Source organism: Porites lutea, chromosome 4 (genome assembly GCF_958299795.1).
Source record: "Porites lutea chromosome 4, jaPorLute2.1, whole genome shotgun sequence".
In the NCBI taxonomy this organism is placed as follows: Eukaryota; Metazoa; Cnidaria; class Anthozoa; order Scleractinia; family Poritidae; genus Porites; species Porites lutea.
This window is the reverse complement of record NC_133204.1, coordinates 47,060,408-47,079,138: the sequence shown is the minus strand read 5'-3', so window position 1 is coordinate 47,079,138 and position 18,731 is coordinate 47,060,408. Positions and strand designations below refer to the sequence as shown.

The 18,731-nt window shown below is 39.1% G+C and overlaps 1 protein-coding gene and 1 long non-coding RNA gene across 2 annotated transcripts in view; one reads left to right on the top strand and one right to left on the bottom strand.

Annotated features, from left to right (window-relative positions):
* The window catches only part of LOC140933856 (uncharacterized), a 30,274-nt gene that overhangs the window by 5,972 nt on the left and 5,571 nt on the right, over positions 1–18,731 (bottom strand). The window lies entirely within an intron of this gene.
* LOC140933853 (uncharacterized) lies at positions 10,291–18,640 on the top strand. Its single transcript, XM_073383518.1, has 4 exons — positions 10,291–10,396; positions 13,166–13,952; positions 16,490–16,832; positions 18,218–18,640. Exons 2-4 carry the CDS (start codon positions 13,168–13,170, stop codon positions 18,629–18,631), a joined length of 1,542 nt encoding a protein of 513 aa, XP_073239619.1. The 5' UTR covers positions 10,291–10,396; positions 13,166–13,167; the 3' UTR covers positions 18,632–18,640.

Genomic DNA, 18,731 nt, shown 5'->3' with positions numbered 1-18,731 from the left:
AGGGGAGCTGATTCCATCAAGTCCAGTTGCAACATTTGATGGGAGTGGTTTTATGTTTTCTAAAAGTTCGCGTTCTGAAATTAAGGGTATACTGAAATCAGCGGAGTTGCCAGCTTTTTTACGATTTACGAAATCCACCAAACTAGTTAGATCGGGTTCAGTATTGATGGTGTCAATGTAGTTATCAGCAATAGAGATAAAATGCTCATTGAATACTTCTGGGGTAGAATAGCTGGTTCCGTCTTTGGTTAGAGAGTTTATTCGACTCATCTGTTTCGCTTTGGTAGGAAAAATGCTCTTCAAGGTCTTCCATAGGACGCTGGAGTTCAATTTGTTGTTGTCTATTTCATTAATAACCGCTTCTTTTTTGGCTTTTTCAATAAGTCTTACTACTTTGTTTCTAGCAATATTAAAAGACACTCTTTGGATTCGCCATTTTTCCGGAACTCTTTCTTGAGCCGATCGCGCTCTTTGATCGCTGTGAGAATTTCATAAGGAACAGAGTCTTATAATGTCTGGCGTCGGTGGCCATCTCTGACACACTAACAGGAACATTAAGCAATACAGGGTCCTATATAATGGTAATTGAACTGAGTGGAGTGCAATTTGGTCTAAAATCATGCACGTGATTTGAAAATCGCGCGAGTTCGATTTGAAATCACAAGTACGTGTATGATTTCACACTAAGCTATTACATCCATTTTGAAATCATGCAATTTAATTGCCCAAATACAGGTTTTTAGTCAGTACTAATATTTTCCGACGACAGAGACTGCTGTTTTGGTGTATTTCGATTCTCGTAGAGTGATACTTCTGCCACATTTAAAAGAAGTAGTGTCATATCTCCTGGAATAGGAGTAGCGCCAGTCCCCTAAGGCATACTTCAAACACTGTACTTTACATGAAAGGCCGAGACGCGCCTTTGAAATGGGCCTAAGAGGTCCAAATTAATATACCCGCTTTCCTCGAAAGCGCTGAAGACATGTGTACCCTATAACCTTGTCCACTTCTTGCCCACCTAAATTTTCATTGGGTTCAATACATACACTGGACACTTTGCCGTGTTACTATAAACATGTACTTTATTCTAACGCAAATTCAATTAAAGGTTGCTGCACAAAGCATTTTTTACGCCCACCGAGGTCTTGAATTAAAACTTTGACAAGCCATAAATCCTGGTCAATAGCTCCGTAAGTAAGGCTTGTGTGATCAATGAGACTGAGTACATTCTGGAAGAGTGTGAAATTCAAGAAACCCAAATAAAGAATTTTCTTATCAAGCAAATCTTATTTTTAAAATTTTCCTTTGGTCAATGATAGTTCTTCTTTCAAGATTTTTGTCTTAAGAAAATTTGAGGCCGAAGGAAAAAAAAAAATTGCTTCGGCCTTAATTGAACGTGTACATTTAACATGATTAGGCATTTTTACGGTTATATGTGTTTCAAACATTTTTCATTTTTATAATGACAGTCCTTAGCGTATGTCACTCTGTTGTCACGTCAAAACAAGCCACAACCACGCAGTTCTTCAAAATAATATGCTACTCCCCAGAAAGCTCGGTGGAATGCTCTGGCTTTCACCAAAAACGTTCGCCTGGTCCTAAATTGAGATAATAATCAGAAAAATCAGTCTAACAAAACTAAAAGGAAGTTATGGATGCCAGATAGTGATTGGCATCGTCTATTTAATGTTGATTAGGTTTATGACTCCGCAAAACACAGTTCTACTTGTTTTTTAAACAAGGCTGTCATAACGGATGCGTCGTGATCGTGAGCCGCTATGGCTCTCTTGATCTGTTCATGTGACATAGGTCTAAGCAGTAAAGGCCGAGGATCAAGGGTGCAATTGGTAGATTGTATAAAATTGTAGTAGGCTAGTAATGATGTACTACTCATTTCTTCCCTGTTTTCATGAAACAATTTGAAAAGTTCTTCTACTACAAAGAACTCCTCCTTCGTCAAAGCTCCCTCTCGTAGCGGTTCTCCTTTTTCATTAAGATATGCTTTTGACTTAAGTTTGATCGAGTTTTGAATATCAAACTTTCGTCGTTTCCGTGGTGCGCACTCCCCCTCGGCATTACCAGCTTGGCTTTGCCCAAATGGATTTGAACATCCTTTGCATTTGCAATTTCCATCGCAACTAACTCGAGCCTTAAGACACTTACACCTGCTAGAGTATGAGCCAATGACGTTGTTGCAAACATTCGACACTTTCTCTTGACCTTTCCTACTGGCACCACAAGAACAGGAAACTTGGGGTCGTTTCTTTTCGTTTGTTTGTTCTTCTTGTTGTTTTTCTAACACCATCGGCACAGTCTCCGTATGGACGTAATCGTAGTGCCCACAACCAGCGGCATTAAATGAGACAAACAACGTAGGCATGTCATTGAGTTGTCCACGCGGCAGAATTGGTATAGTGAGATAGTTTTCCAACGATGAAAAAATTACAATGGGCATTTTTAGAACGTTGGCCATTGCTAAGACCATGAGATTTCCTAGCTCACCAGTAAAATACCCCTTGTGGGTAAACCGCTTAACTTCCTCGTCAAAGTTGTCAGTTGTCAGGAAGCTTTCGTAGTGTGGCCTGTTCTCTCCTGACCACTCTGAAACGGTCAGCACCCTTAAACTGTCGCTCAAGCTTTCCTCGTCTAAATTAACAAGACCAAGATTAGCCAGATGCTCATACGCTTGAGAACTTAATCCTTCTGTTTCTGTTAATTTGAAAACGTTCCTTGCCACTGCTCTAAAACAACAATCTCCGTCCTTAGCAATATGTTCCCTGGACATTGACCAGCTCTTTAAAATGTTGTCTATACGTTTATCGTGTTCATCGGTGTCTGTTCATGCTGAAATGACTGTTATAAAACAAAGTAATAGAAGTATTTAAATAGGGAAAGTGACGATGTGATATTTCTGTGCCTGATTCGCTGAGATTTACTAGGCTTTGGAACGATGCCAAACTCAGTTGCGCTCTGTCTAGAATATTGATTGCAGAAGAATAGTTCAAAGAGAATTTACCATGACTATCATCATCGTGAGTTTTCGCTGTCAATTCCGTTGTCTCAGTTACTTCATCTGCGTCAGAAGATACCAACCCTATTCCAAATACTTCCTTGGATGTTTCGCAAAGCCTTGTTTCGGATTGATCATATTCAGTTAGCTTGCTTCTTTCGTCACGTACACAGGTTTCCTCTGGCAATTCACAAGTTGACTTTTCCCCTTTGTTGTTTATGCGATCGAATATGATCATTAGCAAGGCATATGCGAGACGTACTCCCACTTTACTACCACTAAGAAGATCACCTATCCACCTATGTAGTGCTTCATTTCTGTTAGTTCCTCTTCCGGGCGCGATTCCTGGTTAAACAAGCAATAAGCGGAGAACATGTTACTGGGAAAAGAGTTTACACTGGCAGAGCTAATGGACTCAGTGGCGGATCCAGGGAAGGGGCCCAAACTGAGTCCCGAAGGGCCGAAAAAAATTTTTATGAGACCGGGCCCCACCATTATCTCGGTCTGGATCCGCCAGAAGGACTTAATAACCTTTTCCATATAAGCTTTCAAGAAGGTATAATAACTGCTCCAACAAAGCAAATTTAACTCCAGAAAAGAAATAATGACTCGGAGGAGTTAATGTTCAGTGGATTGACGAAGCCGTTATTTTAACTCCAAATAAGAGTTACTGAATTAACTCCCTCTCGAGAAGAGGTTAATTATACTCTGAGATAAGTATTACTACTCTCGTTTGGGAAGTTTTTTGTATAGGAGTTATTCGAACCCTGGTAGAAGAGTTAATGTAATCAATTATAAGCAAAGGCAACTTTTCCCATAGCCCTAGCACTCCATTAGTGAGTGAATTACCTTGAAAAATTGATTTTTGTGCTAGCAATCCATACGTGAAAATTTTAGTAGGTAAAAAAACCTATCTGACAGCTAGATGCAACCTCGAGAATCGCTTTTTAAGTAATAACACCCGGTACCAGCATAACACTAGCGCTCGGTCAGTAAGGGATTAGTGATTCCACCAAATATATTTTCACTCGCTTTCGGTGTTGTTTTACATGAGCTACTGTAACCCTGGTAGGCGATTTAATAAAACTGCCTATAGTGTGCTGGAAACCCTGGTAGATGCCGGTTCTCCAAACCTTGAAGCTATTTACGACCCCCAAAAAGTGCCGCCTTACTACCCATTTTAAGACCTGGCATCTAAAATCCATACACTTTTTAAGTCAACAACACTTCATGTTACAAACGGGAGTGAACACCAACTTAAGAATGGGTCAGATTCACCTTGAGTGATAATATCTTGGTTTCCTATCTTATTCTGTCGTTCATAATTGGTCAAAAACTATACCCGTTTGAAAGACTACAACGGCAAAGAAACCAAACCCTTTGGGACGGCACATACCTAAAACGCTTATATGGGACATATAGGGAATTACCCCCGGGTATCCTGCAAACCTTAAATTTTTTTACAAGCACATTGAGATAATGTTGAAAATAACATACACAAACGGCTAACATTGTTTCAACACACCCGTTCGTTACATCTTTCCGTATTACATTGGAATAAATGCCGGGGGCTTACATAAAGGTTAAATGTTTACATCATTGCGAAACATACAGAATTGTTTGAAATTCTTTTTGTTTTAGCTGCCAAAAAAATACCTGACCCAACTAATGAGTTCTTGAAAACACTCTTGTAAAATATTTCAAATTCAGTACCACTCAAGACAATTATTTGAACTCCGAATCCTGTAATCAGAATTGAGGAAATGTAACTTAAATGTAAATAAAAGTGTTGCCTCGGATTTACGTTGATATCGACAAACCTCCGCATTAGTTTCCAATCTTCAATATATTCCCTGCAAATGATTTCCACTCCTGTGATTAAATTTAGTGCTTCGTTTGATGCGCGTTTGTGTGTATGTCGTGTTCAAAGATAGTGGGTACGATTTCAATAAAATCCCGCGTTCAAGAACCTAGAATTTAAGAACGTATTAGGCTAAAACTGTCGATTTAGACCCCCTTTACACAAGAACCTGTATAGGCTAGAATTTCAGAGTACATTCTTATGTTATCATTAGATTCAAAACTGCAATTTAAAAATCAAAGAAAATAGGTGTAAAGTGCATATTCTGTCATTTTGGAGAAAATTGTGCATAATTGATATAAACGGATATATCACACCTACCGAAAATGAGTCTCTCTTTTCTTTAGAAAAAAAGAACCTATTTCGGAACCTGTTTAGCCTAATTTCCTTGCTTATAAGCACCATTTACATTAGAACCTGTTTAGACTGTTTATGCTGACTTGGAAAAATCTAGGTTCTTGTACTCGGGGTTTTACTAAACTGTATAATCGGATTGGGCTGCCATAAACAGTTTTCTGTGCCACAACTTACCCGACAAACAGCCTTTCCTCATGTGCTCCTGGATTTTTCGCACTTCTTTTACAGCTTCCTCTGATAATACTGGCTTGCCTTTGTCGCTTTCAACGTTTTCCCACTTCTTCAAGAACATGTCGGCATTTTTTAAAAGCGTGTTTGGATCTGGAGTTTCTTTTGCACGCGTTTTCCCAACGTCAGAGGGATCTCTAAACATCAACCGTAGATCTTGTAAGCATTTACTATAGAAGGGGTGGCGCTTTGAAATTTTGGAACTTATTCGCTGAAATGCGTGGAAAATATCAAGTTTTACAGCCAGATCCGGGCCGAAAACCTCTTGTAACTTTTTTCTCCAATGGCAGCAGTTATCGATGTAAAATTCCTTAATACTTTTGTCTTTGCTGGACAATCTCTGAAAGAGTTGTTGCAGTAGGCCACGGACTTTTTCAAATCCTTGAGTCTGAGTTAGTTGCCAAGTCGCAATTTGCCCTCGTTCGTTCATCACACAGAACAGCGAATCGTACTGTCGAATCCACTTTCTATCTTCTGTTCTCTCATATCCTATACTGCTAGTTATATCGAAGGTATGGTCGCAGGAAAGCCATTCCGCGTCGGCTGAAATCGATGTCATTCTTCTGACAAACAAATCTTCATTCAAATCAAAGTAGTGAAGGAAAAATTCAGAAATGGTATTTCTACTGGGACATTCCCGCTGCTGGTTGAACTCAGGGAAAGAAGAATTTATTATGATTGGATGGCTGGCACTGTAAAGTTTCAAGTCTTCTAAAAACTTACTTTCAAGTTTCAAGTGACGCATATGTATTCGCTCGAGCAAAATGTCGTTAATTTGCGAAAATGACAGTCCATTTCGCACCATTGACACAATCATATCGAGAAGCTCTCTTGTTACTCCAGTTTTGTGTGAAAGTAAAAAAGGTATTCTTCCCTGACTATTAATCATGGCTAATATGGCAGGATCGTGGCCACTAAGTTCATGTCCGGCAGAACATCTATACACGCGACTTATGAGCAGAACCCTTCCAGACATACCGTAAATTTGCCTTGGCATTTGACGACGTAGCCGACCATCCTTCCAGCCAATGGGTTTTAAAGAGATAACTTTGCCATCTTCATTGCAGATGGGACACACAAATTCGGGTTGAAAAAAGTGCGGCAGCTGTTGGTGCGGCTCCCATAATATAGCATTTGGAAGTACATAGGAATGTGGCTCAGGAAAGCCATTCTGTGGTCCAGTCAGCCGTTTTTCTACAGGATCATTGTTGTAAGTGGCATGCCTTTGAAGAAGTCGTTGAATAGCTTGTTTTAAAGCCAAATGGAAATCTTCATCTCCCATTGGAGAACACTCCTCGAAGAAGACGCATAGCAAAATCATAGAGAGAACGCCCTTGAAAAGTGGATGTGCCATTGGCGGTCTCCTCTTATTAAAATTGGGACGCTTTAAAAAAATTTTGTTGTGCCGCTATAATACATCCAGTCTTGTCTTAAGACAATTTATGTATTTTTTGTTAGCATTGTATTTGATTCTCACATATTACTTCCGGGCGGAAATAACACTTTACAAGCCTCGACTAGCTTTATTACAAGTCGTATAATGAAGGGGACACTAGAGAATGGCTGTCCCTTCGTCTTTTAATTGTTATAAAAGACGTTTAGACTGGAAAACAGCCCGATTTTATGCGTCGGTCACGAATGTGATGAAGACCTCTCGGGAAGAGAATGAGTCTGCATTGTCCCGTATTTATACAATGCATGGACGTCTTTACATAAAGCAAATGACTTTCGTTTTTTTTAACCGGTATCAAGGTACCCGTGAACCAAATTGGGTTGTGCCGTTTAGGCATTCAGATTAGTTGAGCGACATTTTTAAGGACTGTGCATAGTAAGCCTTCTACTGACAGATTCTAGCGAAAACTAATTAACTTTGGCAAGAAGATCGGTTAAGTGGACTGTTCATTTTTTTTTTTAAACATTTTCTTTTGGTTTCTATTGCCTTTGCGCCTTCGTAGGTGCGATGACACCTCGAGTCCATCGATGCATATATTCTTTCACGCACAGGGTTATTACTCTACAATGAATGCGATCCTCTCAGTCATAAACAAACCCAAAAACCTGTCTTGTTACTTCTTTATAAGGATGCTAGAAAGCCAGCGTTTAAAAAGTTACTTACTATATTTAATAGTTCAATAATAGAAACACTCTGTTGGGCTAATTGTTCTTCCTCTTTGTTGCACGAGGAAGAAAGGAAAAAGGAGACGTCGGGACGCGGGTACTAAAAATGCAATGTAGCATTCAATTGTAGATCAAACAATAGCATTTATGCGTGTTTACGTCTCCGTGGTACACCACTTTTGCCATCAAGTGTCATTTTCGTGGACAGAAATGTGAGGATTCTTTTCAACTTAATTGCACTTTCACTAGCGTCGTGAAACTTCATAATGTTACAATTCTGATATAAGGCTTTGTGACGATCTTCGTGGCTCGCAATTCACGGGGAAAAAATAGGGAATTTATTTAAAGCCAGGCGATTACAGGTTTCTGTTTACATTCATAATTATGGCAAGCGTACAATCCTGGATCGGGCCAGACTACCTCGAACTGCAACAACTGTCGGGAAAGAAATACCGCCAGGGCCACCCAGCGTCTGAATCATTCCAAACACGACAAAAGCGTCTAAAATGGATTTCTCTATTCTTTAGAAGTCTGTTTCATTAATTTGGAGCTGCCCTAAAAACTATCTATCCGTGCGGATGTTTGAGGGGAACTTTGGCCGTCTCGAAGGTTTTAGGGGGCTCTTTCGTCTCATCCGAAAGTTTTAGCTATCCTGACGGGTCTTGTCGAAACTGCGAGGACACGGAGTGGCCATACTTTCATTAGAAAATTATAGGGGAAGGTTTTTCTACCAATAATCGCCAAAGCTTGGGAATAAATGGTGAAACTGAAATCCACTCCCGATAATGGCAGGGACGTTATAGAAAAACTGCGAACGCGAACGGTTATCCAGAAATTTTTAGCCTTTCTTGAGCTATAGAAAATTCCAGGCAAAATGGGCTTCCTCGAACAGATATTTTACAGAAAACAGTCGTTGGGTGCCCCTGAACCGCTGTGATTCCGCTATTGTTTTTCTTTTAGCGATAAACCGCTTGTCTCAAACAAGCTTCGAACAAGCTATTAATCTTTCTTAGAACGTTTTTGCGATTTGCTTTTTTAAAAATCCCCAAACTCAAAAGAAAGCCTTTCGCTGAAGGAATGTAAACGAAAAGTACTGAAAGTAGTCAAATTCTCTGAAGAATCCAGCACTTGTAAACAGGAGTGCAACCCATGAATTAACTTGACCGTTCATTCGTTCATGTTCTACTATTGTTCTTACGTGGACCATTACTTAATTGTCTATCGGTTTATTTCCGTTCCTTTTGCTCCTTTTGGTGCGATCGATGTGAACACCACTATTTCGGCCTTATGTAAGCTGACGCATTTTTCCCGCAATCTCCCTACAATTACTGCAATTCTTTCGTTTCTGCATGACTTTAATTATCATGGTGTCCATGTTAGAAAGTTACTTCGAAGCCATACGGTATTTTAAAAAGATAATAAACTATCAGTCAGAAGGAACAAGCTGTTTAGCATATACTTGAGATGGGTTAGTGTTAGAGGTGTGAAATATACCGTGAATCAATAGGTGTGATCTCGGTCATCAGTTTCCCTACATAAAACCACGAGGCCGGAATCGATTTCATCACTTGATCCTGTATCAACCGCTCAGATCAGACGACATTTTCCAACGTTTGTGTGCTTTTTTCTTCAACTTAAACCAAGTATTCCGTTCACAGCGACCACTGACGAAGGAAAAACAATAAAACAGGCAAGATTACACAGGTATGTCTGATTTGCATTTATTTCTTTGGTTTGATACGCTAAGATCGATATTGTTAAGTTGTCGATAACATAGATAGTAAGTCAGCTTGGACTCATGCATCATAAAAACGCTTGTTTATTTCAGTTGACGATCGAGAATCAAGTTTGCATGCTTTTTTCTGTTGATATCGGGAATGTTTGTATCAACCCATGATACTCTACCGAGGTTTTAATAGTCTAACGCATAAACAATGAAACACATCCATTGCAGCCTTCTCCTCGTGGCTTCGCCGCTAGCTTAATTGCGCTCCATTTCCCGACAAAACTGTTCGTTTTTTCCTTTTCTCTTCCTCTTTTCCCGCAGAAAAGGCTATACACCGCTGCTGCAGGCTAAGGTGGGGTGCGTGTTGCGCTGTAGTATTACCGCTTGATATTCTTCCGAAGGCCTGATCATGTGTCGTAAAAAAGGAAACCCAGAAATAATGGTTTTGTTTTCTTAAAAAATATATTCTTTTAGTGTTCTGAGATTATCTTTTTGCTCTCTGTTTGCATGAGGGTGACACAGATGGGAATAGGCTGCAATTTGAAGTTATTGAGGCTTTCTAAACCTTTTGCCGGAAATTTTCGGAGAGGCCCTTTGAAAAATCTCTAAGCTACAGTGAAAACGAAGCATGTCACTTACTAAAATCCTAGATACGAATCTGAAGGGTCTGAAGGTCAAGGGAGAGCTATGAGTGAAAACCGCCTGCAATGCTGGCGATATTTTCGGGCGCCCAACTTATTTTCTGAGGCTGCTAAGTTTTAGCCTGTGTGCTGACGTCTCATTTCTTTTGCTGCACGCATGCGAACAAAGCTAGTTTTACTTAACCAAAAATACGTGTGTGAAGGCCGGAGTAAAATCTCAAGTTATTTTACTTTGCATCTCATGAAAGTCGGAAAGTTGAAACTATTCAAGGCAAGAAAAGTTCAAAAAAAAAAAATGGACAGGCAACGCCCCAGTTCAATACCACAAGCACTTCGAACAGCGGCTGTTCCACCATAAGCTTAAATTCAAAATGGCTTTTACAAGAGACGGCTTTCATCGAGATTTTGCCGCTTATTTGAAGTATTGTAGGATTTTCGTCAGAGTGCATCAAAAGGTATCTTAGTTATCAGATAAAGAGTAATTGAACCGAATGATAGTTGGTGTATTGTTGAAATGTGTAGTAAATTATTCACGAGAGCCCACGTCAGGAGCGAAAGCAGAGATTTCCTGCATAAACTCCTTTTAGATCAGATTTTAGAGCTCTTCCCTCTTCTCTGGTTAAGGCGTAGTCAACTGCTACTAATTTAGGACACCAGAAATTACATTTACTTTTCTTCTTAAGGACAAGATAACTCCCGGACTGGTGGACTATATGAGAATATACAGTAAAAACCCGCGTATAAAAACCTAAGTTTTTTCAAGCTAGGCTAAGATGGTTCTTATATATGGTGTTTACTGAAAAATAAGGCTACTCAGCTTCTTAAACAGGTTTTTATTTTTAAAAAATAAGTAAGGTGTTAGTCATTGATTGCCTATTTTGGGCCTAGTTTTAGTATTGCATACATAATATGTTATAAAAATCCCTTTACTCCAAGCATGTTAAAGCCATTTATGTAGTTTTTATAAACAAAGCTTTGCAAGTTAATCAGAACAAAAACAATATTAGAACACGGTACTGAGCTTGTTTTTTTAAAATTGTGTATTCAGGGTTTGGCAGAATTTTCTCAAAATAAGAACCAGTTTCAAAATTGTAGGCCAAACCTGTGGCACATACATGTACCTATATAGTCCATATTTGGGAGTCCCCCCTCCAGGACATCATTATCATCATAATTGGTATTTTTTTGTAACAATTTACCGGAGGGATAGTCGACTTGAGCTTGGGTATAGATGTGTGTTCCCCATGAGAACCTTACCCCATTTAACAGTAATAATTTTGACCAAAAAGTGCGTGGGTGCCTGATTCCAGACAGCAGTCTATGGTTGACTAAGTAATCGTTGGTGTCTCATGAGTTATGGACTACACCAAGAAGATACCAGAAACACTTAGGCCCATACCCAACCTGTATTTTAAAAACAATCCATTTGAAATCAACAAAAAATACTATGCTGTTGGTTTCTCGGAAAAATGGAAAGTATAACAAATTATCAAATAAAATAATAGTCTGCCACAAATTGTACTCAGATAAGAAGCCTTTTACTCATTATTTAAATAAATGACTTCCTCTCAGATCTAAGGAGGACTTTAAAGAAAACTGAATTGCTTTCAAGGGAAAGCTGGCCATCTGTAGCACAATAACTACAATACTTAATGACACATTGTTTTCCACTGATGCTGTTGAAAACAGCAGCACAATCTACGAGCTAAACACATTCTGCACATGACATGTCAAGTGTATCTGAAAAAAAATACATTGAGTTTATTTTACTGCAGAGTTCCAGAAGTTGCGCTATTTAAATATTATACGAAATATGTGCAATGTACATGTACACTACTTAATTCGCAGACATTTATCACGACTTGGTTTGTACTTTTCTTTCGCAAAATTGACACAAAACTTGATTTCTCTGCTACAGGTATTTTTCGTCTCAGTTTATCGACAGCTGGGTGTTTTGGAGGGTATTTGCTTTCCATTTTCAACAATAAAATGAACTGTTTACTCTGTGAATCTATTGACTTCCACAGGCCTTGATCAATGGCCATGAAATTAAGGCAAACTGGGTGAGAAACATTTCAACATTTCAAATCAACATGGCTGCATGCACAGGCAGTCCAGACTGATCACACATGCAGTCAAAAACAGGTCTTCTGCGAAGCCTGGTGGATTTGCAGCAACAATAACAGAGATGGAAAGGGCATGAGAAAATTACCTAGAAACCTATTTTGAGGTGATTGGCACATAAGACTAGACTTTATGGGTGCTGGAATGTATTAGGATTTGTATGGAAAAAATTTCTGGACTGCATGCCATGTGGTTAGGCACTTTTTTCCATCGCTACGCATAGACAGTATTTTCTCAGTTATTCAAACCACCATAAAATCACACTATTAATTGGTGGATCTACTATTTGTTTTATGCTCTTTTAATCTCTGGTATTCTTAGGGTTATTCACCATAATTTTTGACATGAGGTCACCTGGTGATGAGCTGCAAAGGGCCTATCCGTCAAACAGGGAAAGCGTTGATTTCAGTTAAACACCATTGTAAAACTGATGCATCTTTCAATCCTGTCAACCAGAGCATGTGTTCAGCTCTTTATTTTTAGTGTTTGTTACACTTCCTTTTCTCTGTTGTGATTTATAGTCAAGCAGCTATGGGTTCTTGCTAACACCCCAGGAACTGTCATATTAGCAATTATTATTCTTTTATTCGTGTTCAGTTTGCCCATGGATTGTCTTCTGATCAAGGGCAATCTCAAGGAATTTCAATGTTCACACACAAAATGTTTCTTTATGTTTCACAACGGTTAATCTTAATGGCCAGTATAATAGTAGTGTGACTGCAGCTGATCCCATATCCAAGAAGAATAGGTGGAACAACTAATACTTATAACAAGCTGAACCACCAAAATGTTAGCCTAAGTACTCTCTAAGGAAACAGAAAACTAAACTATTCGTCCAGATCATGATAGACCTGGGCGCTGGCTTAATTTTTTTGAAAATTCAAATGCACAAGGTTAAGGAGAATAGTTTGACAAATTAGAATGCATGACTGACATTCCTTGGATTAAGTTGCAAAATATTAATGGGGCGGTCTTCATAGAAATCAGTATAGTTTAAAAAAGTTGACATGTGTTAGGTCCTGTGGAAATTAGTAAATGAATAAAGAGTATAGATTATCACTCGGAGGTGGTGAGAAACTTTCTTTCGGTTGTCATTTCAGATATGGCTTCAGCGTTTCCGCCATCAGCCAAACGGGCCCGAACAGCAGCTGAAGCCCCTTCAGTCAGGAAACAAGGCAAAGAAGTCAGCATTCCATGGGAGGAAATCTGTCCAACCTTCATAAGTGAATGGTTGGATACATTTAGTAAGGCCAACAACACTACAAGAGACATCCTGCTAGCAAGTGTCTTGCCAACTGTGGCATGCTTGATGGGGCCCTCAACCGTCAAGGTTGACTGTAGAATACGTGCAGAAACTGTAAACCTGTACATGATCTGCTTGTGTGACCCGGGGGCGGGAAAGTCCCCTGCCTTTCAACACGGCTGTGCACAGCCGATAAGGTTGCATGTGGAGGCAAAAGAGGATAACCCTTTATTTGTCGATGAATTTACAGAAGCTGGGCTATTCCGGCAGCTTAAGTCAACACCTGGCCATAAAGCCATCATTGGCAAGGAGGAAGCATCCCAGTTTTTTGATCAGCTGCTGGGTGCTTCCAGGGAAAAGAGCCGCATAGACATGGAGCGCATGATCCAGTTATATGACGGGAGTACATGGGTCTATACACGGGGAGACAAGTCAGCACGTCAAGTCATTGACAGTCCAGGGGTATCAGTGAGTGGCTACAGCCAACCCAACCGCTTCTTTCCAATTTATGTGAAACTAAAGGAAAGGCAGGATGGTGCAGTGGACAGGATTCTTATGTACCAGCCTTTGCCACATCGTCTGGCAGCACGTGAAACGAGAGATTTCATAACCAAACTGAATAATTCTGAAGTGAAAGATCTCAGGTAACTTTTTGTTTATGGCAAGTTTAAACATATGTTGATGGAACAATTTAACTGACCTGAATGTTGTGGGTCCATACATGTAAGTTAAGGTGTACACTACAGAAAAAATGTTTTATATATATATATATCGATGAATGTGTGGCGGGATTGACTTCTCAGTTTACTATCTTTCCGTTTTACAAGATTCTCAGCCCCTCCGAGGGCATGAGAAAAAACAAAGAGGGGTTTTTTATTTTGAAATATAAACCGACCCGTTCTTAATGATTTGAAATTATGCTAATTGCTCGCACGTGCTACGAATTACAAGAGCCATTATAATTGTAATTACAATTACGTCTGTGACGTAATAAGTTAATAAAAACACTTTGCTATGCCTGAAGAGCCGCAACAGCAAAAGCAAAGAAGACTTTCGTTTTTCATTATTTTTAGTATATATATATATATATATATATATATATATATATATATTCGTTTTCTGAGTAGTATTTCGTAGAGCGCTCGACTCAATTGATTGAGGAGCATCAGCTATAACTTCACAGAAGTTCAGGTTTCACGAGTAATCATCGTTCTATAGGAATAAAACGATGATAACTTGTGAAACCTGAACTTCTGTGAAGTTATATATATATATATATATATATATATACACCCGTTTTCAAAAAGGTTTTCATACAGAGAGATATATAGATAGATATATACTTTTGTTCTCTTGCACGTGCGCCCGTGTGCATTTACACTTGTTATTGTCCAACTTGTGAAAAAACTTGGTTAAACGATAAATTTTCTTTTCGTCAGGTTCTTTGTTCCAATTTGTCAATTAAAAAAATAATGCACGAGCACTGTCTGCAATTCTCTTGATTTGCATTTTCTTGAAAATTGAAGAATGAGGAATTCGGTCACTTGTAGATCATATAATTGTTGTCGTTACAGGATAAGGGGAAAAACATCAAAGATTTTCATTTTTAAAACAACGCAGATGAAATGAAAAAAATGTGTTTTCGAAACCGCTGAGAAGGAAGATGTGACGGTGGATGTCCATATTGGATATGTGGGAAGGAGCAACAATATTATAGCAGTTGATTAAAACGGACTAAGACGATGACGAGGTTCATAGAAGCAGACTTTATCATAACCATGATGAGCTAGTCATGTATCTTAATGTCTCACCTTTTTTCATGTAAAATCACGGCCTGTAAGGCAACGTGTCGCATTGAAGACAGAATAAACTCTCGGCCACAAATGCTTTCAAGTTAGTCTACAGTTTCTCTTCAGCACGCCCCTGGACAGCGCATTTTTTAATACACTCTATCAATAAAAATGCTTTGTCACTTGCTACAGATGCCATGGCATTTGGGCTACCAATTCGGTGACGCCGTATAACTCGCGGATCGGCTTCTTCGCGGGATGTTTTCCTCATTCCCAAAGTCAGCCATATAATTCGCCATTGCAAATTTGTATCGCAGGGCGCATGTATTTTTGTAAAAAAAAAACTCAAAACGACATGTCAAATTGGAACAAAAAACCCGACGACGTAAAAATTTATCGTTGAACCGAGTTTTTCACAAGTTGGACAATAACAAGTGAAAAATACACACGGGCGCACGTGCAAGAGAACAAAAGTATATATCTATCTATATATCTCTCTGTATGAAAACCTTTTTGAAAACGGGTGTATATATATATATATATATATATATATATATATATATATATATATATATATAAAATTGTCCCAAGCATCTCTCTCCCCCGTCCTCATAAACACAAATATATCTTAATCACAAATGAAGACAGAAAACAGTTTCCTTTCAATCCACCTATATTTCGATCACATTCAGTGATCTTCTTCAGGGTGACTAACTAGCCGTTAACGTACAAAACTTTTAAATTGCTGAATTACGAAGGTAACGCGCGCGCATCACAACTGAAATGACTGTTATTTTAAACGTCTAACGGAAAATGTCATAGATGACACTATCATCTCCTGCGCGCGCCCGCGCGCGTCTTGCGGTTCTGGGCGTAAAAGCCATCATCTTCATTAAGTCCTTGAGGGCGCAGCGTTCCCAATCTATACATCCACTGTCCCTCCTTCTTCCGCAACTCCCTCTCTCCCATGGCTCTGTCTATTAACTGTATAGTTAAATGGCTTAATCTTAAGTGTCCCGAACTATGAAAATGCTGGTAAAGAAAAGCGTCATTCCTCTTATTTTCAGAAGACAACTTGAGATGGGCATTGATCCTGCTTCTATGATTATTGAACCTAGACCGAAAAGTAGTGGTAGTGAATCCAACATATTGAATGCCACATACCTTACAAGTAATAAGATAAACCACGTTTTTAGAGTTAAAACGTTTTTTAGTTAAACTCTAAAAACGTGGTTTATCTTATTACTTGTAAGGTATGTGGCATTCAATATGTTGGATCCACTACCACTGTCTGTAAAAGATTGGTGTCCATATTATAGAGGTGTCAGTAAGGACAGGTTCGACTGTACAAAAAATGTAAGAAGTAAGAAAAAAATGTTTTTAAATTTCAGGGCCATCTATTCTGCCATATACGAGTTTTCTCATTCTGAAAATGGCCCTGCAACATACTCCCTAGACAGAGCGGGCAACGCAAGGTATGAGGAATTCATAGATGGCATCTCTGCCTCCCTGAACAGCCAGTGGGCAAGAAACATCTGCCCAGAAGATGTCTCCAAAGATGATAGACATGTACTACGACTGGCAGCAGTTCTACATGTTTTATATGACCAACTAACAAAATTCCTTCAAGGACAAGAAAAATCCCCACCATCACAAGTTATTAACAGCACAACAATTCAGAGGAGCATTACACTGTGCAAATACTTCACAGCACAGAGAAGAATCCTTGACCAGGTAAGTGGTTGTTCAATAATTAATTATTGGACGAGGTTGAGCAAAATATCCTGATTTGTCAGTGGTGAGCAGGTCAATTATTTGTCGAAGTCGATGGCTCAGGCAAAGAATTGATCTGCGAGAAACTGAAAAATCAAGATATGTTGTGAAAACCGAGTTCAATAATAATTGTTTTATCATTTGATCAATAAGTTTGTTTTCACTGTAAGTTTGTTTTTCGTGGACACAACTTTGCATGAGCAGAATATTATTTATAGCTAAATCAGGTGATTTCACCATGTTTCTTTTACATGTTCAAAAATATTGTGAGAGATATAAACTCAAAGAAAAAACCATTTCCTCTTTCAAGAAACTTCATGTTTTCATTGAATTACAGTTGAAAAATTCCGCTGAATGATAATTTCTATACTCCCATTTCCTTGTTCTTCTTTGCCCTGTCCTAGTTTTAGGAACTTCCTATGGATGGTTCAAGAAAGTTGTAATCCTTTATTAAACAAGGCTGCAAATATTTTTTTTTTTATAAGCGCGTCATTTGTCAGGTCAGAGACCAGATGTGGCCTCACAAGGAAATAGTATGGTCAGACAAAAAAATTCCAAGTGAAAGAGCAAAATTAGGAGTTCAACAAAACAACCTATTTCACTGCTTTAATTGCACAATATGAATCACAGACAGAAGCTATAACAGTTGTATCAGTTCACTTATCAGTCTTCAATGACTTCACACCTAAAAAGACTCTCCTCAGAAGATTCGTCTGACTCATAAGCAACCACCAACGCAATTTTCTCTCACACACTACATGTTTTTCTGTGCAAATGGAGCAAACAGCCGTTATCGTTTACGCCAGGAAAAAACTGTGTCAGACATTTAGATCCTGCTGATGTCACAAATATCAAACCAATGTAAAAACTTACCCTTTTACTAGGTAATTTGTATATGCCCTTGGCGAACTAAAGCTTCCTATTTTTGGCTTTGTGGGATTGGAATGTCTGTTTTATGTACCAGTCAAAGTAAACCCCGACCTCCCCAACCCCAGGCTAAGGTTGGGATTGGTTCTGGATGGAATACAAAACCTAATTTTTTTCCCCTGGGCAACGTCATTAATTAATGTTTGCACTCTCCGCATAACATGAATGACAAATTATGAGTCAGTGCAAAAGTACCAGCAATAAAAGAGAGGGATGTAGTTCTTCATGATCTAAAAAATGTAAAGAAACATGGGAGTGAAAAAATACAAGGAAACCAGCCAATAAAATCCCTTTCTAACTTTATTTGCTTTTTATTGCGTGATGTTCACTTTAACTGATTGAATACCTTAGTTTATGCATACATGTAAATCACAAAACCAAGATCCCTCAGGAACACTCATGCCTATTATGTTTTGCAGCTTGTCTCCTCTGATTCAGAGACCGCCCCAGCTGACAACTACGAAAGGCAAAGGCGCATCCTCCCATGTAAAGGGCCTTTTGTATCAACACGTCTGGCCCAGCGCAATTTTAGTGGGAATGCAAGGCCATCTGCTGCCGTTTTAAGTGACACCATGCAAATTTTGGCAACAGACGGCTTTGGCACAGTCAAAACCATTGAAAGGAGCATCGTCTTCTTCAAGAAGCTTCCGGCGGATCTCAGCGATGATGTCTTGGCCATGTATGAGGTGCCTCGGGAAAGGTACCTCCTCGCCTTTAATGAGCGAGCAGACAAGTCCATCATCAATAAGGATTTATTCAACAGATTTCTCACCCAATCACCACATGAAGACCGCTTAAAGAACGAGCACGGTATCACACCAGAGGACGACTAGACAACTAGAAGTTATGTAAGGGTCCATTCTTCTATCTCATTGCTATACAATTTATCCCCCTGTACTTTTTACTTATGGTTTTCATGACCAACAACAACCA